This window comes from Podarcis tiliguerta, assembly GCF_965153285.1.
Source record: "Podarcis tiliguerta genome assembly, chromosome: 9".
NCBI classification, from domain to species: domain Eukaryota; kingdom Metazoa; phylum Chordata; class Lepidosauria; order Squamata; family Lacertidae; genus Podarcis; species Podarcis tiliguerta.
Genome location: NC_139542.1, coordinates 15,924,631 through 15,946,999, shown reverse-complemented (window position 1 = coordinate 15,946,999; position 22,369 = coordinate 15,924,631). Strand labels below are relative to the sequence as shown.

At 47.3% G+C, this 22,369-nt stretch overlaps 1 protein-coding gene across 2 annotated transcripts in view; it reads left to right on the top strand.

Moving 5' to 3' along the window:
* Window positions 1-7,515, top strand: part of GPRIN3 (GPRIN family member 3) — a 44,567-nt gene extending 37,052 nt beyond the window's left edge. The window contains exons 2-3 of one of the 2 annotated variants that reach the window (XR_014501821.1): window positions 1,683-6,901; window positions 6,982-7,515. Coding sequence is in view for 1 of the 2 variants with exons in the window: in XM_083398346.1 (XP_083254472.1) it covers window positions 1,791-4,094 (2,304 nt within the window). In the remaining variant the exon portion in view is untranslated. Of the gene's footprint in view, window positions 1-1,682 lie in introns of both variants that reach the window. The other variant, XM_083398346.1, reaches the window with a different exon arrangement.
* The last annotated feature ends 14,854 nt before the right edge of the window (window positions 7,516-22,369 follow it).

Here is a 22,369-nt window from a genome sequence, read left to right as displayed (position 1 = left end):
GATTTATCAAAATCAATCTTAGCAGAGCTGGTGGATTGCTGACAGCGGGTTACACAATAGGCTAAACCCTCCAAACCTGAATGTGAGGTGTGTTAATATCACAATGCCAAGAATCTCTTCCCAGAGGCGTTATTACCTAGTAAAAACCCTAGAGGGGAAATGTTGGGCAAGCTCTCCTGCAAGGTCACTGCCTGAGAACCAGATTGTACGTTATGGATGGGCTCTAAAGGCTTGTTCAGCCCAGTGGAGATTCGGGCTTCTTTTTCTGGAACACCCAAGCTGTGTGGCAAACTGCTTTCAAGATTGAGGGGCCTTTCGAAAGCAGGTGGTGATTGGGCATGGGGTCACCTGATCAAAATACAAGCAGTCCATTGGGCATGCCAGGCTTTTGAGTACGCCAAAGCCAGGTGTAGCTCTTTGGAGCCTATCCTGTATTTTCCCCCGGACTGAGATAATTTCCCCATAAAAAGGATGTCCTGCTTAAAGTTGCTTTCAATCTTTTCTCAGCCTGCAAAGGGGGAAACACCTGATGATAGCCCAGCTGCATGTTATGTGTCATTGTATGAAACGAAAGCCCAATGGACACATTCCCTGTCTCCTCCCCTCGCTCCCTCCAAAATCAACTTAAGGGGACAGTTTTGTGTGGAGAAGCAGCAAGGGGGAGGGTGTGCTTTATCCTTTTCTCTCTATCCGTTTTTGCATTTGTGCTTCCAGTCTTCCCACCCTTCAAGCTGCTTTCTCTCCTTGCAGGGTTTCCACACATGTTTACCCTTGCAAACATGTATTAAGAACTTCATGGAGGGAAAAGCAACCAGGGGGGTAATTAATTTGAAGTAGGGGGTGAGTTAAGTGCACACCACCACCCACTGCTTATTTATGTAAAGCCCTGCACCCGGCCCCCAGGAATGGCTCTTCCAGGTCGTAAATAGAAAGGGGCACCTGAGTTTGCTCACGTGAATCTCTGTGTAAAATTCCAAGCCAGACTTTGCAACCTTGGCACTCTCTGTGCTGACTAGACTTATGGGAGTTGTACTCCAAAACATCCAAGGCACAGCCTGAACCCCTCCTTCGGCAATCCTCGTAGAACTCTGGCCCAGTGGTTGCCATTTGATTTTGAATTGATTTTAGAATATTGATTTTAGAATGCTGTGTTACTTTTATTGCTGTTAGCCGCTCTGAGCCCGGCTTCGGCTGGGGAGGGCGGGATATAAATACAATTTTATTACTATTATTATTATTATCCAGTGGCGTAGCGTGGGGGGTGCAGGGGGGGCCAGCCACACCGGGCGCAACATCTGGGGGTTAGGGTTAGGGGGCGCAAATCCACGGGTTAGGGGGCGCAAATTACTTGCCTTGCCCCGGGTGCTGACAACCCACACTACGCCACTGTTATTATCTGGAGGATTACCCCTCGTTCAGTGGCAGCCGACAGAGCCAACTATTTCTACCTTTGCCGCCCTCCTCCTCCCTTTAAGAAAACAAATCTAGCAGACAGTGGGACCCCCTGGGCTGGATGTATGTGAGAAGGCAGGTGGGGTGAGTGGGTGGCACAGTGCCCTGCTTGGCTTAATTGTCCAGCCTTCACTGCCCCCATCTTGAACCTGCTTGGGTATAGAGCCTACACTGCATATTTTCATTGCTTTTTATCTGACTTTGTAAATATTTCTGTCTCTCTTTAACAGACCAGCTGCGAGGAAGAGACGCTTGTGGCCGCACCTCTCTCCGCCTAGGCCCTTCTCAGCCAGAAGCTGGGCGAAGCTGACGGGAGCCTTGCAACACATTGCGTTCCCATGGGGACTGTACCAGATCCTCTGAGGTCTGCCAAGCGTCCACTGGTCACCGCTTCCGAGGAGGAAAACGACCTGAAAAGGTTGCAGTCCTCTAAACACCAGCACAAGCAAGCGGGCATAGAGAGCAACAGTAATGGATTTCCTTTCACTGCCAAGGTGCAACCCACTGGAGACCACCTGCTTGAAGGGAACTGCAGGGTGGAAGCTGATGTTGCAACGGGCGAACGGCATTGTGGGTATGACACTGGGAAACCAAGAATGTTTTCTCCTGGGTCCTCCAGCCCATCCAAAGAAGGCTGCCTAGCAGTTCTGGAGCCGGGGAATAACTCTGAGCAGGAAAGCATTAGTGATGCCGGAACTCAAGGCCAGGACCCAGCAAATGAACATGCTGCAGTCAAGGCACCTGCTACCCAGGAAGTCAATGAAATTGTGCCAAGTGGTGCTGGAGGGCAACTCTGCAGTGCAGCAGATAAGGCAAGCTCTCTGCCTGGAGGTGGTGGTGGCAGAGTCACAGAGAGCACAGCTCATGGCAGGTCTTCTCCTCCTTCAGATGCCCAGCAAACTGCTCCAACCACAAAGGAAATTGTGGGTGAAAGGATTGGTCCCGAAGTGACGCAGGTGCCAGGCTCGGCAAAGGAACTGGAGCCTGTCTCTGATCTTGCGCTGAAGGCCCACGGTTGCTCGGATGCAGAGCCAAAGGGCTCAAAGGAGGCAGGCTCCGATTCTGGCTCAAGAACTGCACCAGAGATGGTCCCCAAACCCAGCCTTGAGAGCACACCACAGCCTTCATGCGGTGACAAGGCTGCGGAGAAGGTAAGGCCTGAGCCCTCCGAGTTCAAGGACACAGGGACCATGATGGTGCAACCTGAGGGTGGGGAGGTGGCCAGCAGGACCCATCAGGATGCCGGGGTGCAGGCTGTAGCCAGCATGGAAAGCAGATCAGCGTCCACCAGCCCAAGCATCTTTGCTGCATTCTTACGGGAAAACATGCCTCCCCAAGCAACACAGAAGCAAGAGCAGTTGCACATTATTTACACAGGAGCCGGCGGGAAGGAGCAATCGGAAATCGTTGATGACTTTGCGGCGCTTGTCCAGACAGCTGTGTCTGCTGCCACCGTGACCGAAGCCCATATCCAGGCAGCAGCTGCAGTAGACGAGGGGTTGGCAGTTCAGGCTGTCAGACTTCAAGAGGGCACAGCAGGCACTCATGACACAGCCCACTCGACTTTGTCAGGCGACGCGACGTATCCCTGCCCTGGCGGTGTGCAAGAAACGTCGTCCAAGGTGACAGAAGCACAAACAGCAAATGCAGCCAGCCATCGCAGCGATGCTTCCCAGCAGTTGCCAGACGCTTCAGTCATGCTGAAGACAGCACCGCTTGACCAGATTACTGTCAATGGCAGCGCTTCCCCGCACCCTGCGAGCAACGAAACCAAGCTACCTCCACCTTCTGCTCTGCCAGGAATCAATAGCAAACCTCAGCACCTTGGACCCTCCTCTGTTGCGGAAAGCCAACAGATGCATCCAGCCTCCTGCAGCATATCTGAGCAAGACAAGGCTCTCCGCACCACTGGCGGCACTCCCGATAGCGGTTGCAGAGAGCAGCTGCGCACTGAGACGGTTAGGAGTCTTGAGACAGTTCCAGCCAGCCTCCACGTGGACGTCAAACCAAAGGGGGAAGGGAAATCCGTCCCTCTCAGTCCGAAGGAACAGGGGACGACTAACACTCCAGCAGCGGCTACTGCGCCCCCGACTGTGTGTGCGCCAGCCACAGCAAAAATTGAGCAGGATAAACTTCCAGACAAAGGATTTGGCATTCAGAATCTGGAAGCTGAGTCTGGGTTGAGTAGAAATTCTGGCCCTGGCCTAGGAACCAAAAGCAACAGAACTAAGAAGGGAGAGAAGGGCAATCTTTCAGCCTCTCCCGCTTTGCCCTTGCCAAAGCTGGGCGAGAAGAAGAAGGAAGGAAAAGCTGCCGCGGAGGGCAAAGGGCACCTGAAGCAGTCTAAGCGCGTCCGGGATGTCGTGTGGGACGAGCAGGGCATGACTTGGGAGGTTTACGGGGCCTCCCTTGACCCCGAGTCGTTGGGGGTCGCCATCCAGAATCACTTGCAGAGGCAGATTAGAGAACACGAGAAACTGATTAAGGCCCAAAACAGCCAGACCCGGAAATCTGTTTCTTCGGATACGTCTTCAAATAGAAAACTTAAAGGGAGGCAGCACAGTGTTTTCCAGTCCATGATGCAGAATTTCAGGCGCCCCAATTGCTGCGTTCGCCCTGCTGCTTCCTCTGTGTTGGATTGAAAGAGTCGGGAAGGCGATGAGCGTCCGTTTGTAGCCATTTGTTTCTGTGTGTGCACAGAAATCTGTAGAAAATAGGCCCAGGAGCTCAGCTTTGATGCTTGAGATTCTGATATAATGATTGGGGGTGGGGGGTGGGAGGGGGGGCAGAGTAACGGCTGTGTATTGTATGCCCAGTAAGTCATCACATCTGAGCTGTCTTGTTCTCTGCAAACGACACGTGCAGCTTTTACGTTTACTTAGAAGCCACTCCGGTCTGTTGCCAAACGACAACATAAGCACTTAAAAACGAAGCACAATGTGAGATTGCCAATTTACTGCGCCTACGGTGTGGCAGCTTTTTGCAGGCGGAAGAGAAGGGAGGCATCAAACCCTTTGCAAACGCCTTTCACGTACAACTAGGTCTTAACAATGTCGATAACTTCAACAACTCATGTAGCAAATATTCCCAAGTACCTGGATCAGGTTGCGTTGGTGCTGAGAGAGTCAAAGGAGCTGGTTTTCTTAAAATGATAGACTCTCTTTGAGGCGGTGGTAAGAGGATATCCCCTTGGAATTAGGGTGGTATTCCAAGTATGCCGGTCAGAAGGAGGCACCCCAAAGACAATCCACCCCTTTTGCCTCACATGCTAAAGAGCCCTTAGGGGTCCTGTACCAATCACATGCTAGCCTTTGCCAACCTGGGGCCATCCAGATGTTTTGTACTACATCTTCCATCAGCCCCAGCTGTGCTGATGGGAGTTGTGGTCCAAAACATCTGGACATCCAGTTGGAGAAGGTTAATCTGTACATATATGGTTACAGTGTGCCAAAAGGCCTGCTGGTGGCGTTCTTCTTGAAGGTTCTGGAAACCTCTGGCATCCCAGACGCGAGGTCCTTCAGAATGGAGTATAAGGGACTTCAGAAATACTCAAGAAATTTCAATGGGTACCAGAATTTCTGTTAAGTGTGAAATTTTGACTGTTAATTGCTCCTTAATGGGTCTCCTCTTCCTGTCCTCCCCACCCCCCCTGGTTGCAATTTTGTATTTTGCAATGTTTTATCTTAGAGGTGATACTTCCATGTCACAGAGAAACGGAGAAATGGTTTGGATTTTCAGCAGCAATGTAGAGAGGGCACGAAAGATTATTGTGCAGCCTTGTTAAAACTATTTTTTTATATATAATTTTTTAAAATTAGTTTTCCACTATACCCCCCAAAGTAGCCAAATTATAACAATAACAATTAACTCCCAAATGATACAATTATCAAAATGCCAATCAACTTCCAATTAATACATTTTAGTTAAAGTGGCTCCCCGTATGGTGGTTTGGGTGCATTTCTGATCTTATAACACTGCGTTCCATGATCTTAATTTATGTCAGTTACATTTCAGTTATTATAATAATCCCTTAGTCAACAGTTACATAATTAATGATCTCCATTTGTGATGTTATAAGATACAAATTTATAAAGCTTCAAGTGAGGAACTCAAACTATTATCTTTATTCTGCCCTGTGTGTGAAAACTGTTAGGTCCATAGAGATTCCTTCTGTCCATATATGATGTTGTCTCTTTCACTTCCCAACGGTTGTTTTCTCCCATTGTGACTTGGTGCAGAACTGAATCTCAAAGTTTCTCAGAAGTCCTATCTCTCCATCCCTTGCTTTGATATCTCGGAACAGGCAACAGTTTCCTAGAAACTATTCCGTCTCACTAGTAAACCGTGTCACAGATCTTCGCCATTTCCCCCTCAGCCTAGGAAAAAGTGGACAGTTTTCAAATGCACTGAATATTTAATACTCCTTTCCAACTCCCAGAATCTCTGCAGCGTTCTTATCACAGCCCCTAGATTCTTTTCCTTTCAGCTGGAGATTTATGGTGCAATTCATGGTGCCAGAACCGTCTGCTCGCTGCCATGCTAGATAGAAGCTATGCCTCTTGGTCTTGAATGTGAGCAACCAACAGGACAATGTTGTCGTAGGTTTCTCAAACATTGTGTTTCCCTAAAGAATGTCCCCAAGAAACTTGTTCGGGAAGGTGAAATACCTGCTAGTTCTTTACTCTGTCTTGTTAACATGGAGAACCAGTGTGGTATAATGGTTAGGGTGTTAGACCAGGATCTGGGAGACCAGGGTTCGAATCCCCACTCAGCCATGAAGCTCACTGGGTGACCTTGGGTCACTCACCATCTCTTAGCCTAACTGCTGTGAGGATGAAATGAAGAGGACAACCACATACACCACCTTGAGGGAAAAGGTGGTATATAATTGTTATAATTTCTAGCTCAGAGGCAAATGTGAGTGCCCCTTCATTTCAGAGCAGGTGGGAAGAGCCTCTGAAGTGGCTTCAGCGTGGATGATAACATTGTGGGGGATATCTGCATTGCTAGCCCCTCCTGAATGATCTCAGAGCACCACAGGAAGGATATGCACTTTAGAGGCTTCCCATGCTGTTAAGGTACCATTCGTTCCATCAGTTTCACTCACTAAGGCTTAAACAAGATTTCATCCCATATAGGTTTCCCAGTTCTGAGAACCTTTGCACTCTTACTGAACTTAACTATTAAAAAAGAAAAAAATCAATTCCAAATTATTCCCCTCTCCGCAAATTGGCGGTGGCCACTCAGCCAGAAGAGCTTAGTAGATTGTTAATTGATTTTGTCACTCCAGTTGTGTAACTGGTGCTTTATAGATCTGGGAGCTAGATTAAGAAAGAAAATCTGGGGGAAGGGAAATCACAGCATCCAGATAATTGCCCAACCTTCGCCGGGCTTTCCATGTCAAAAAAGCAAAAGCCGCAAGCCTAGTGAGCTGAAAGTGGAAAGGTCTGTGGTATATCTGTTCCCTTGCTTGAGGTTGGATGGGTAAAAGGCTTAAGCATCCCAACAGAATCTGCTCAAGCAGAGTAGGATGGATTCCAGGAGTGAAATTCAAATTTTGCAGCCATATACATGTTTATTACAGATAAATTTCAGGGTGGAACCACCAATTGCACAAAATAAAAGTAGTCTGCTGCCAAAAGTGGAACCCTTATGTTAAATATTCCTCTTCCCCCTCCACAGTGTGCAGTAAAACATGTGGCCTATTTCTGATGCCACTGTTTTGTGCATTTTCCGTCTTTCCGTAACTGGCTGTTGAGATTGCAAACATGCATTACATTATGACATCTAGCTGTAAGGGGAGTTTTATTGTTCGTTTTGGCAGCAATACTGGGTTCCTTATGACATGTAGTTCCACTGTCCCATTCAAAGATTTGCCTTCACACTAGAGTTTACTTAAGGTGTCAGTTTTGACATCAACATATTCCAGTACTGACCATCCAATTCAAATCTCCCATGCCTGCCCCTCTGTCTTTTGTTCATAGTCAGAAAACAGACCCAATAACTAGCACATTTTGAGTATGTGATGTTGTCTGCCTGCAAAAAGAAAATACTTGCATTTCCCCCCATTCCCTCACCGTTGTGTTTTGCACAAATATTATCACCATATTCTTTAGAAAGATTTGCAGTCTAGTTTTTGACTTTACCCATTGTGCTTCCTTAGGGCTCATATCCATCTGTAATTAGGTGCCTGTAGCAAGGGCTGCGAACAAAATTAGCAGCTAAGGGAATAGGGTATTATGTGGAGCAAGGTTTCCCAAATGTGGGTCTCCAGCTGTTTTTGGACTATAGTTCCCATCATCCCTGACCTACTAGCTAGGAATGATGGGATTTGTAGTTCATTTATTTATTATTTTTCTTAATGCTTTATTGGTTTTAAAAACAATACAATTACAAAACAAAACAATACTCAACGATCAACAAAAAGCAATCCAAGATCAGTAACACACATTACAGAAGAAAAGAAAAGATTGAATTCACGTCACAAATTCCAACATGACTTCCAATTCCCCCATTGTGATTCCTAATTTACATTACGACTGCATACTTAACTTTATCTCTCCTAGGTTATTCGGTTGTGTTAATTTTGTAAACTTCTCTTATTTCATGCAGAAATCAATCGAGGCCTGCTGAAAAACTTAAGATTATTACAATGTTCTGTTAAGTATTCTCTGTAAACATTCCACTCTCTATTAAATATTTGATCTGTATGGTCTTGATGGATCTTGCTGTCAATCTTGCTAGCTCTGCATACTCTAACATTTTATTCTGCCAATCTAATTTTGAGGGAGTAGAATCTCCTTTGCAGTTCAACAGCAGCTGGAGACCCAAGTTTGGGAAACCCTGGTTTTGAGAAAGGGAGATTTGAGGCAGAGCTCCCTCCCACCCAGCCCCCAAATGGGCTCAGCATAGGGCTTAGTGCAGTCCTGATCGTCCCTATAGATTCATATTTGGAAGGGACCTTGAATGACCTTGGGGGCCAATCTGTAATGGGGAGCCGGCATGGTGCCCTCCAGATATTTTTGGACTCCTCAGCTGTTGGCCATGCTGCCTGGGGCTGATGAACATTGAAGTCCACAACAGCTGAAGGGCCCCACATTGGCCACCCCTGATCAAAATGCCCCCCTACAGCAGGGTTTCCCAAACTTGGCCCTCCAGCTGTTTTGGGACTACAACTCCCATCATCCCTAGCTAGCAGGACCAGTGGTCAGGGATGCTGGGAACTGTAGTCCAAAAGCAGCAGGAGACCCAAATTTGGGAAACCCTGCTCTGACAGAACCAAGGTTACACTGTAAATCTTGTGAAATAAATCTAAAAATTCATTATTATTAGTTATTTGAAAATTAATTTTTTTAACCTTTTGGTTTCCACATACCACAAAGCTGGGGGGGGGGGGTTAACAATGCAATCCTATATGTATCTGCTCAGAAGCTAATCCCATGGGGTCTAAACAGGCCTACTGCTGGGCAGGTGAGTGTGGAGTTGCTGCTTTAATGACTGAGTTGTTTTTGAAAAATTTGCCCTAGAATATCTGCCTGGGCTTATTTCTGCTTTCTGCAAAGTCCATCCTACCCAGCACATATCTTCTCATCATTTACAAAGCATTCTTTACGGGATGAAGGATGCAGTGCCATATTAATAGGAACTACTACCTTATGGAGAGAGAGAGGCGGATTGGGGGCACATATTTATGATACTGTGCAAGTGGTAAATAGAACATGCTGATACAAAATATGGGATGTTTCCAAAGTGTAAATCTTCCTTTTGCATAACTGAACAACATATTTCTGGATGGAGTACCAGAATCAGATGGATTAGAAATTTAAGTTCATTAAATCTTCATCATAATTGCCATGCTGCCATTTCAATTTTATATTCCATGCATTGCAATTTTGTGCTTTTCATGTTCTCCAGTACCAACAGTAAATTATTATTATTATTATTATTATTATCATCATCATCATCATCATCATCATCATCATCAAAATCTGCAGAGACAAATTGCCTCCTAGCTATCAACAGCACTGTTTATTCAGTGTTCAAACTGACACCCTAATCTTAAAAAACAATTGCATACTTGGCCATTGACACTATAATATTGGTGTAAATTGTCTGTGTGTGTTTTAAAATTGCACTGGTGCTGGTGAAAATTGTGCTAGAGACTGACAGATGTAAACAAGCATTAACATAACAAGTTGAATCCCAGCCAATGCCCCAACCTTTCCCTGTGTTCGCTGTGCACTTAATTAAATGAAAATTAATTGATGTGGCCTTCAGTACCTTAACTATTGATTTGCTAAAGAAGCAGGGTTTAGGAAGAGATCACAAGGAGATATTAAGACCCTTCAGCATTTCTTTTAAGTATAGTCTGAGAGACAATAGTAGCAGATAACAGGCAATGTGCACCAGATCAGGTTCTCAGACTTTGGCTGGTAAATTTACATTTTACATGAAACGAGTGCATAGGTACACAAAATCCATTAGCTCTAGGCCAGGCATGGCCAAACTTTGCCCTCTAGCTGTTTTGGGACTACAAATTCCACCATCCCTAGCTAACAGGCCCAGTAGTTAGGCATGATGGGAATTGTAGTCCCAAAACAGCTGGAGGGCCAAGTTTGGCCATGCCTGCTCTAGGCAATGCCTTAAGACCTGGCCTCAACCTTGTATTTTCTGTTACTGTTTTTCCTTCCAGGTTTCAGCCTCGGCCAATTTTGAGTACACCGTTTGTCAGCAAATAAGTAAGGGCCCTGGACTGATCTGTCTAGCTGTCAGTCACCGGAACAAACTCTTAAATAACAAAGAGTTATTCTCTCATATTCCACCTTTTGATTCACTTGCAGCTGATATTTGAAGTGCCATATTTGAGGGATGGGGGATGTTGTTGTTTTGTATATGCCTGTGAAAGAGGTCTGTAATATCAATTCTCCTGCCTCCCTTATCATCGTCCAAAATGTGAACGTTGGGTTTATTATTTGAACGGTAGTATCCCATGACTGGTATTGTTCAGTAAGAGTCATTGATGTTTGGGATCTCGTCGTCTCTCAGCTGGGCACCAAAGTGTGTTTTCGCTCTTAGCATACTGCTGCCCTGCTTGTGGCTGTCTCACATTCAGATGATCTAAAGTTTCTTGATGTTTATTCTCGTGCCTTCAAATCCGTTGTTTCCCCCCTAAATTGTCCTCGCGGATTGTGAAAGTGATGTCCGTCAAGGAACCTTCTGTCATTTTCTCCAATTCCCCCCCCCCCCTTTATGGTAAACTCTTCTGACAAGATTTTCTTGAGCCGATACTGTACTATTTTTTTTTCCAAAACAAAACTGTGACTGGACTATTCATAATGTGTCGGAAGAACTGAGGGAATAAACAAATATCTGTATTTAAACGAACTTGAATCTCATGAGGAAAAATCGGGACGCAGCTTCCTCCGCTCTTCATTTACAGAAAACGTTCTTACTGGCCTTTCACTTGCGGAGGAAGTCAGTCCTAAATGTGGTCAAAAACAATGGAGGTTTTCTGCTCCTTGACAAAACTGTGAGATCTGTCTTCACGCTCTGCAGCAGCTTATCAGCTGAAGAATTCAACCCACCTCACCTTCCAGCTGAAAAAAAACGCCTCTAATTATAGTGTTTCCAATACAAATATATATGTATGTATGTATATATATAGCTAGCTAGATATTTTGAAAACTGAGAATAATTGGCTTCCAGGGAACTTGAGTGCACATGAGCAGAGAGAGTAAGTTGTAGAATACAGCTCTGGTACACTGCTTTAAAATAAATGGAACAATCGTGGAAAGTGAGGGGAAATTAGGACTGTTAGCGAATACAATACAATGGGCACAGAGGCCTGCTAAAATGCATTTGCAGTCAAGCAATAGTGTGCCCTCTGTTCTCCCTTTCTTCTCCCTCCCCCCTCAAAATAATAAAAAAAGACCACAACACCAGCACATCCCATGGTATAAAGTATTTATTTTTAAGACTTGGCTCTAATAGGACGGAATGCAAGCAGCATTAAGTGCCTGGTGTGTTTGTGTGTGTTTGTTTTAACTGTCATGGCCTTTATAGAGTGATCCCAAGCAAACAATCACATTCTGCTAATACATCCCCATGTCTGGCCCAGAAGAGTGAAGCGATCTGGCTTAGAATCACCAAAATACGGGAGTGCGAGTATAAAGTGTGCCAAACAACTTGTGGGGGGGGGGCGACCCTGAAATGCATATAATGCTTGTAATGATCTGTAGGAACTGATAATATTGCAAAGCATGTTAGAGCTGCAGGGAGATGTTTTAGCAGTATCCTCTCTCTTCTTAGGCTGTGTTCACATTCCCTTTCACTGCGATTGGAGAGCCGCTTTGTCAAATCTGTGTTCACACAGACATGTATGTATCCTGAACATCATTACAAAATACTGTATTGTTCACCCTATAGGGCGCACTGGCCCATAGGGCGCACCTAGTTTTTTTTGGGGGGGGAAATAAAGGGGGGGAATTATTTTTTTCCCCAGGTGCGGGGCTGGGGCGGGGGAAGCCCGAGCTTCCCCTGACCTCTGCCCCCAGAACAGGCTGCTATCCGCAAGCCTTGGGAGCCCGGCGGGAACTTCCTGAAGCCTGGAGAGCGAGAGGGGTCGGTGCGCACCGATCCCTCTCTCTCTCCAGGCTTCAGCGAAAGCTATTGTTTGATGTGTTGTTTCTCAAACCAGCTTCACACCAGTTGGAGTCCTCGAGCGGTTCCTAATTTGTCTCTAGCCCACCTGGCATGTTCAGCAATGAATTGAAGCTGTGCTGAGGTGAATAGCTGTGGGGAGGAGAGAGAGCTGTGAAACACACAGCGGGGGTACACAACTTCGCTGTGCTCTTAAGGCAGTAATGTGAACACACCCTTAAGGCGGGGTTGATTCTGCCAGTGATGCTTCATGTGGCGGCAAGAAGGGCAACCAATCTGGAAGGAACATCCATAAGTGAAAATGTGCCTTCACTATCAGAAGCTCCCCAGTGCCCAGTGGCGTAGCTAGGTGCTCAGGTGCCCGGGGCAGGGTGCACACCCTCCAGTCAGGGGCGAAGCAAGCAGGCCATGGGGATGGGGCAAGCTGCCCATGGGAGCAGGGCGAGCCAAGGCAAGGCGTGCTGCGTTTGTTGGCTATTTGCAAATTAGTTGCACTGCAGAAAGCTTGCTGGGGAGACCACACACACATTGCAAGGAACTCAAAAATAACTTCAACTAGGTTTTAATAACAAAAACAAAAACTCCTTTTACACTAAATGTATCAATAAGCATGACCCAACCACCAGGGTACTGAGAGAGCTAGGTGCTGCTCTTTATACACTATACTCAACAGCTTAATTAACATAACTTAACAGCACCTGCTATACTGCTTCACAGCTGTAAAACTAGGTCACGTTATTTGCTCTGGCCCTTAAAGAAATACAAATCTTGTGGAACAATAATGAACCTTCAAATTTAAAGAGACCATTCAACAGCGTTGAGCCTCTCTACAGCCCCTGTAGGGCAGCTGAGGTGGTGGGCAGATGCAAGCCCCGAGCTGCTCAAAAAAGCAGCGCAGAGCTTGCAGGCAGTCCGCCCGCCACCTCCCTCTCAGGAGAGACGAGTGGCTCAGGCACACTGCAGGCCTCACGGTGTGACGCCCAGTGCCCCCTGCCTCACCTACGTATGCCTCGGGATTAGGCAGATTCATGGAGGTGAGGGTTGTTGAAGGCTATTAGCTATAAAGGCTGTGCTCTGCCTGCAAAACTGGAGGCAGCAATCAATGCTTCTTGTTTCTGGAAATCACTTGAGGGGAGAGTGCTCCTGCAGTGGCGGTAAGAAGGGGCGTGCGGTGGGTGCGGGAGTTATTTTTTCAAAAACACATATTTTTGCCATTTTGGCACCCCCCTCAGTGATGACACCTGGGGCAGACCGCACCCACCACACACCCCTTCCTATGCCATTGCCAGTGCCAACACAGACCTAAGAGTTGGTTAAAGGACAGGTGGCATCCAAACTCAGAATTGGGCTTACACAGGGACTTGACCTTAACATTCCAGACGGTTGCAAAAGATCGCTCTAAAATGGCCACAAATGTGTCTACTGAAAATCAGAAGACTGATAGGCTCCTAAAGCTGTCTTGCATTCTTGCGGCTGTATTCTTTTTCTACGTCTGGGGACTGAAATGTGAAGCACTGTACAAAACAGAGCTAGTTTTAGCCTTCCAAGCTATATCATAGCATTTATTTTGGTATATTACCTTTAGAAACTTGCATGTGGAAAACAGTTCTGTATAATACACTGAAGTTACATTATTGATTTGGTCGACTCCCTTTAGGAAATTCCATGTTTTGCTGTTTTACATCTCTGGATTTTCACAATAAAAAAAATAACACAATAAACAATGTCTTTATTAACTTGCTTGTTTGTGAAGGGGGAGAAGGCCCAAATTTACAGTGGTGCCTCGCAAGACGAAAAGAATCCGTTCCGTGAGTCTCTTCGTCTAGCGGTTTTTTCATCTTGTGAAGCAAGCCCATTAGCGGATTAGCGCTATTAGCGGTTTAGCGGCTATTAGCGGCTATTAAAGGCTTAAGGGATTAGCGGATTAGCTGCTAAAAGGCTATTAGCAGCTTAGTGCCTTAGAAAAAGGGGGTGGGGAGCGAAAAAAACAACCCCAGGAATGGCAATACATTTTCGTCTTGTGAAGCAAGCCCATAGCAAATTCGTCCTGCGAAGCACCTCCAAAACGGAAAACCCTTTTGTCTAGCGGGTTTTCCGTCTTGCGAGGCATTCGTCTTGCGGGGCACCACTGTATAAGATTGTTTGGAACACACAAGTGAGGAAAGACTGGCTTCTGAATTAATGCATAGCACAGGCATGGGGAAAACCGTGACCCTCCAGATATTAGTGGACTTTCATTCTCCTCAGTCTCCGCCAGTATGCCCAGTGCTCACGGATGGTGGTAGTTGTGGTCTAATAACATTTCATGTGCTTGTAGAACTGTAGAGTTCAGATGGATCCCCAGTGGTCATCTAATCCAACCCTCTAGTTGATGCAGGGGGGCAGCACTGGGGGGGCTATTTAACCCTTTCCCCATACCATTTTCGCAAAGGAAATTCCTCCCTGCTACATTATCAGGCTGCCAAGTCTTCTATCATTGCAGACCTCCCAATTGTCCCTATTTTCCAGGGACAGTCCCAGATTTACAGAAGCCGACCCGGTTTCAGATTTGATCCTGGAATGTCCCACTTTTCCTTGAGGTGTCCCTTTCTTTAACGGAGAAATGTTGGAGGGTATGGAGTTATCTGACCCCTGAGCCATCTGAAGGCAGCCCTGTATATGGAAGTGGTTTTTTTAAATGTTTTAAGTTTTTATATATACGTTGGAAACTGCCCAGAGTGCCTGGGGCACCCCAGGCAGATGGGCAGGGTATAAATAGTAAAACTCTTGTTGTTGTGGAATAGGACATCCCTTTTTGCATCAGAGAACAATTGTTGGATATGCCACTGCAGGAGACACACACTGCTCACACCTGGCATCTCTCGGCTTCGCTGCCCTTCCTCCTGGCTGTCGCTTCCTGCTCACTTGGCCTCCCTGAGCACTGATGCAGTGACCAAGGGCGAGATACCGCAGCATCCTTCACTCATCACACATTCTTCCTCTGGGCGGTTTGGGAGATTGGGCTCTGGAGGTAGTGGGAAGCAAATGGATGGAAGCGGGCCCAGGGGGAGGCCATATCTGCACTATATTTATTTGTACCACTTTAAAGAGTCACGGCTTCCCCCAAATAATCCAGGGAGCTGTAGTTTTTTATTGTTTTTTTAGGGTTTTTTTACTGTATTTGGTTTTACAGGTTAAAATTTGCACTCATCATAATCAAAAAAAGAAAAAGATTCCCATGAATCTTTGGGCTTCCCTTCACCCCTCCATGGGTTCTATTATTAAACCTTCACTGCTTCTTTTAGGGACATGGGTGGCGCTGTGGGTTAAACAACAGAGCTTAGGACTTGCTGATCAGAAGGTTGGCGGTTCGAATCCCTGCGACACGGTGAGCTCCCGTTGCTCGGTCCCTGCTCCTGCCAACCTAGCAGTTTGAAAGCACGTCAAAGTGCAAGTAGATAAATAGGTAGCGCTCCGGCGGGAAGGTAAACGGCGTTTCTGTGTGCTGCTCTGGTTCGCCAGAAGCGGCTTAGTCATGCTGGCCACATGACCCGGAAGCTGTACGCCGGCTCCCTCAGCCAATAAAGCGAGATGAGCGCCGCAACCCCAGAGTCGGTCACGACTGGACCTAATGGTCAGGGGTCCCTTTACCTTTACTGCTTCTTTTATGGTAGTCCAATTTTAAAATCTCCATTGTATCTATTGTTCTTTTTACATTTCAAGTGTTATCGCAGTCCTGCTAATGATTTTGACTGTTTACAATGGTCTCCAAGGTAAACTATAAATTCCCCCCACTCCTTATTGAAGTTTTGGTCTTCCTGATTTCTGATCTTTCCGGTCCTTTTTGCCATTTCAGCATAATCCATCGTCTTAGTCTGCCATTCTTCTCTGGTACAGACTTTCTCTTCTTTCCATCTCTGGGCTAAAGGGAGCTTTAGTTTGTTAAGTGTTCTGAGAGTGTGTTAGGCGATCCCTACTTCCCTCACACAGCTACAGTTCCCAGAGTTCCCGGGAAGAGGGATTGGTTGTCAAACCACTCCAAGGATTAGAGCTCCGTGAGGGAAAGCGAAATCCCCTAACTACTCTCAGCACCCTTAAACTACAGTTTCCAGGATTCGAGGGGGGCATGAGTCTTGAGAGTGGTATGATGCTGCTTTAAATGCACAGTGTGGATGAGGCCCGAATGACAACACAGCACTGGCCACCCCACAAATCACATCAGCTGCAAGGAGACATTTGTGCCGCTTCATTTGAGGAGCGATTGCTGTCTCTGGTGCCAAGTAATATTTTGAGCATGAAATGTGCTGAAGGATCATTAGGGAGGCATTCCTGCAATGCTGGACTGGTGAGGCAATTGGATGCAGTGATGCGAGGGGCTGCTTCCTCGGGTTACTTTTGGAAGATGTGAAAAGAAGAGACAACGGCTTGGATTGGGTAGGTATATAAGGGGTACGCGGCTGGTGCTGTGGGTTAAACCACAGAGCCTAGGGCTTGCTGATCAGAAGGTCAGTGGTTCGAATCCCTGTGACAGGGTGAGCTCCCGTTGCTCAGTCCCTGCTCCTGCCAACCTAGCAGATCGAAAGCACGCAGCACAAGTAGATAAATAGGTACCGGCTGTAGCAGGAAAGTAAACAGCATTTCTGTGTGCTGCTCTGGTCCACCAGAAGCAGCTTAGTCATGCTGGCCACATGACCTGGATGCTGTACGCCGGCTCCCTCAGGCAATAAAGTGAGATGAGTGCCGCAACCCCAGAGTCGTCCGTGACTGGACCTAATGGTCAGGGGTCCCTTTACCTTTACCGTAGGTATATAAGGAACAGAAGAAACAGCCTTCTACTGAGTCAGGCCATTGGTCCATTTAGGTCAATATTGGTCTACACTGATTGGCAGAAGTTCCTGAAGTTTGCAGGACAGGAATTCCCAAACCATGCCTGGAGGTGCCAGGGATTGAATTGGAAGCCTTCATATAAGGAATGCTCTCCACTGAGTCTGTTCAGCACAGGGCTTTTTGTTCGGCTGGAACTCATTGGAACTCAGTTGCAGCACCTCTCAAGTGTGCACCATTGCCATTATAAGAGAACAAGGGAGGCGTTCGTGCTGAGTTCCGGCACATCTTTTTCTGCAAAAACAGCACTGGTTCCAGTTCCACACAATGTCAGGATAGGACCCATAGTGTGGTGGCACCTACCCTTTGGGACTCTTTCCCATCAGTGGCATGCGGTTAAATTTTTTGTGGGGGAACAGTTGGGGCCAGAGGTGCCAGCTTGCGAGGGCGATGGATGTGAGCCTCCCAAAGCTGGGCAGAATCTTCCTGAGCTTTGGAAGGAAGCACCGGGGGAACAGTGATAGATAGATAATTTATTACGGTAAGAGACCAGCTTATAAAACACACTTGGGGGTACAGTCACAGAAGGAAAACAAACAATTAAAACAATGTACAACAATAAATTTTAAAACAATGTACAACAATAAACTACCGCAGGGGGCTGACCCAGAGTCACCCAAAGAACCGAGTTTGGGGATTTTCTTAACGAACTAGTTTGAGTTGGGAGATGGTCTGTGCCTACAGAAATGTACACAGAATCTGGCGACCATCCAGGTCGTCTTCTGATCTTTTCCGGGAGGTCAGAGAGCTTTTCCGGGAGGTCAGAGAGCCTCACCAGTAGGGGATCAATGGTCTTACTACGTGTCTCTTCATAAAAGGGACATGTAAAGAACAAGTGCTCTGGGCTTCCTATCTCCTCCAATGAACAGGCGCAAAGTCTCTGAGCATATGGGACTTTTTTAAAGGCTCCTTCCAGGACTGGCGAGGGCAGGGCCAAGCTTCTGGCATGGGGGAACAGTGGTTTTCAACCTTTTTGGGTCCACGGTGCCCTTGACCAACCACATTCTTTCTGCAGCTCCCCTGTGGGAGCCACTTGCACTGGGATTCCATTGCAGGACGTGTTTAGTAGGGACTCCCCTGTTCTGCTCCTGCCATGTTCTGCCCCCGCCCCTTTTGGCACAGCTTTTGGCCTGCGTGTAAGTGGGAAGCACATGTGTCAACAGCACACAAGAGAGGAGGGGGGAGGAGAACCACACACCCCACCTTGAGTGCCCTGCAGAACAGATGGGATATCTTGAGGATGATGGACGCTCAGCAGCCCTACATGCACGAGACACAACCAAGCAGGAAGTTCTCCTGCACAAGCTCCTTTTCAATCATTGGGAAGCCAAGCAATGCCACTGTTCTGCAGGGCTGAGCTGAGACATTCAGCATGGCATCCCCTCTATTAAATCCCTCCTTATAGAAGACCCACACACCACGCGGCTGCTTGCATGCACTGTTGGGATTTACTTGTGAGCAGAAAGCAGGAATCAAAGCAGCCCTGGAAAGATCTCAACCCAGTGGCGTAGCGTGGGGGGTGCAGGGGGGGCCGGGCGCAACATCTGGGGGTTAGGGTTAGGGGGCGCAAATCCTTGGTTTAGGGGGCGCAAATTACATGCCTTGCCCCGGGTGCTGACAACCCACGCTACTCCACTGTCTCAACCTCCTTCCTTCCCCACATACTAGTTATACCGGGCATTATAACCACGAGAGGCGGTTGCTGGGAATGTGCATGGTCTTTGTCCTCCATCCTGCTCCCTCCCTCCCTCCACACCACATCGCTGGGAAGAAGAAGAAGAAGAAGAAGAGGAGGAGGAGGAGGAGGAGTTTGGATTTGATATCCCGCTTTATCACTTCCCTAAGGAGTCTCAAAGCAGCTAACATTCTCCTTCCCTTCCTCCCCCACAACAAACACTCTGTGAGGTGAGTGAGGTTGAGAGACTTCAAAAAAGTGTGACTAGCCCAAGGTCACCCAGCAGCTGCATGTGGAGGAGCGGGGAAGCGAACCCAGTTCACCAGATTACGAGTCCACCGCTCTTAACCACTACACCACACTGGGAAGGGCATGCAAGGACGCAGGACAAGGAACGCAGGGGAAGTCTTCCCATGACACGTCGCATGGGTGCTCTCTCTTGCCTTCTGGCACCTGCTAAAGACATTTCTCTGCTGAATGGAGATATTTATCTCAGCTTGTATCTGAATTCGGTTGGACTTGATTTCACGTATGCGGTGGTGTTCCAAATTGTGTATGTCCACACACACACAAAGAGAGAGAAGACAGTGTGGCCAATGGCAAGGGATCATGGGAGTTGTAGTTGAGCAGTGTATTGAAATATCACAGCTTAGCTATACCTGGAGTAGAGCGTCCATCTATCCAGAAAAAAACAAAGGGCTGCAATCCTTTGTAGAGTAAACTGCCAGCCCAGAAGAAGCAGTACTTGCTTCTGAGTGAGGAGCTTGCATAGGATTGCTCTGCCAAGGAAAGGAACAAGAGCTTGGGTGTCTCCTGAGCAGAAAGCGATGGATGTCCATTGGCTCCACTTCCTTGTGGAATATGAGAAGCCGCCAGAAAGCTAGGCTCCATGGCCCATTGGTCTGATGCACTCCAGCTGTTTCTGAAGGGGGCCACACTGTGCTTCATCTCTAAGCCAATATTTCTCTTTACGGTGTTTTAACAACAGACGTGCCAGATGGGAAGATGTTTGCCAAAGAGACCTCAGAGGTCAGGTTGTTTTTCTCAATGAATTACAGCATTTCTGCCTCGTCCAGCACTTTCAGGTTAGGCAAGTCCCTGCCTCAGCAGACAAGTCTCTCAAGCTAAGTGTTTCAAAAGTTGAGCATGTTTTCATCATGTTTACCCCCTGTTGCTTGAGTGGCAGCAGGCCTGGGTCCAAATAGGAGTTGACCATTGATTTCAAACCCCTCTCACTCTCCCCACAGATTGCTTCCAGATTGTCACTATATTGCAGGATGAATTCAGGTGCATATTTTAGGTTTGCAGTAGATTAAGGGACTCTGTCACTCTGGAGCAACAAACCCATGTTAAAATAAGAACTGGACTTTCGCAGTTTGGAATGTAACCGTATAAGGAATCCAAGAAGAGCTGGTGATAGAGAACAGTGTGTGTTTGCTTTGAAGAAAGCCCACCTGTATTCGTTCATAAAAACCCCATGTTGTGAGTTGCAGGATCAGTTCAGGCTTTCCCAAACTTGGGTCTCTCAGCTGTTTTGGGACTACAGCGCCCATCATCCCTAGCTAGCAAGACCAGTGGTCAAGAATGATGGGAATTGTAGTCCAAAAACAGTCAGAAGACCAAAGTTTGGGAAACCCTGGTCTAGATGATACCCTGTGTGCCCCTTCCAAACCGTGTGTGTGTGTGTGTGTGTGTGTTAGAATCTACAAGAAGAAGAAGAAGAGGAGTTTGATTTGATATCCCGCTTTATCACTACCCGAAGGAGTCTCAAAGCGGCTAACATTCTCCTTTCCCTTCCTCCCCCACAACAAACACTCTGTAAGGTGAGTGAGGCTGAGAGACTTCAGAGAAGTGTGACTAGCCCAAGGTCACCCAGCAGCTGCATGTGGAGGAGCGGGGAAGCGAACCCGGTTCTCCAGATTACGAGTCTACTGCTCTTAACCACTACACCACACTGGCAAGAAGAAAACCAGCCAAGCCACTTCCTTTCCTGAGATAATTAAGTTGGCTGGCTCGTTAACTACCATAATTAGCATGACCAAAGAAGTTGCCCTGTGCCATAGAACAAAGGGGTGGGTCTTCCAAGAACAATAGCGAGAGGGGTAAAATACAGGGGGGGGGGAGGCTGGAGAGGGGAAAGAGGGGTGAAGTTGTTTTTGTAGCTCTGCACTGGACTTTGGAGCTTTCCTGGGAACCGAATGGGAAAGCAAGCTCTGTTGGGTTGTTAATGCTGTGAGCCCCTCCATCCTGTGCTCAGGTTGTGCCATATCTGTAAGTAAAACCATATATCCTAAAGACACTGCCGTCTCCACTGACCCTCCTCCCAAGGAAACCCAACAGAGAGTATGCATTGGAACCCCTGGAGTCTCTCGCCACTCAGAGATTGGGGTGGCACAGGTGGTGCCTGACCTTGAGGCAAGGGGAGACGTCTGCCTTGGGCAGCAGGATCCACAGGGGGCAGCAGATCTGGGCTCCAAGGAATGCATTACTGCTGAGCAATGTCTGGTTTTCAACATTGTGATATATACCACCAGTTAAACTTCACAATATACCAAGATATCACAACGTCTGGAATAAGGATGGAACTATGGTATGTAGAGGCGAACGGGGTAATGACCTGGTAACTGCTACTACTTAGGGAGGTCTAAAACGGATGCATTTTTTACTTACCTTTAATGTTTGGTCACAACTGCTATTTTATATTACAGAGCAACAGCAGCGGCAGCAAGAGAAGCAATGGCCGGCTTCACGGTTTTTCCCACAACATGATTTTTTACATAGCACACACACACACACAGAGTGATTTACGATATATTGCCATATGAAATATTATGGAACCGTTCCCACGATGTGGGCTTCCAGCAGACCCAAAAAAGGAGGAGCTCCTGTTCCCTTTATTACCAGTATTCTGGAGCCTTTTCTTTGCAAAACATCTTGCCGGCTACAATGTTTTCTAACTTAGTGGTGTTCTTATTCTAGGAGTCCCAACTTGACCCAGTGGCCATGGGTGCCATGTAGCATGCCTGGCCCTAGCACTGAAATTTGTGGGTGCCTGGGCCCCTTTCATGGGGAATTTTGTGGGTGCTCGGGCACCCACGGCCTCGGGGAGTTGATGCCTAAGCCACAGTCTGAGCAAGCAGACGAAACCAGCCTCTCAACGGCTGCACAGGACGGTTTGTTGCCGAATTTGTCACAACATCCTCTGTTTGCTTTCTCTCGCTCTCTCCTCGGCATGATAGCCAGCCAGAGGAGCTTTCACCTTGTATGGTTTTGTTCCCAGGGGAATTCTGGCTCGCTCCAACTGACTCCCCTGGCCAAGGGAATTGAACCCACTTCAAAAATGTAACTGAAGTACATCAGCACTGATCCGTTTTCTTGCCCTGAGAGCCGTGACTCAGTGCCAGGACCTGACCTCATGTTCAAAATCTAACACTAATATAAAATTTTGCTTGAAATAGGCATTGAAGGACAGAGAAGCTTCCCCAACCCCCTTGTCAGGGCATGCATGGAACAGGGCCAGTGATAAGCTGGGCTTAGACAGTGTAGGAGGGTCCATTAGGGCAAATAAGAAACTGCTCCACTCCTCATCTCAGTCGGCTTTCAGCCAATCCCTGCCAGCCTGCTTTCTTACTGTTTGACCAATCAAGTGGGTGGCTCTGTCTGTCCTTGGCTCTGGCGCCACCTGCTGTTCATCTTCCAACCTTCTGCCCTACCAATCCC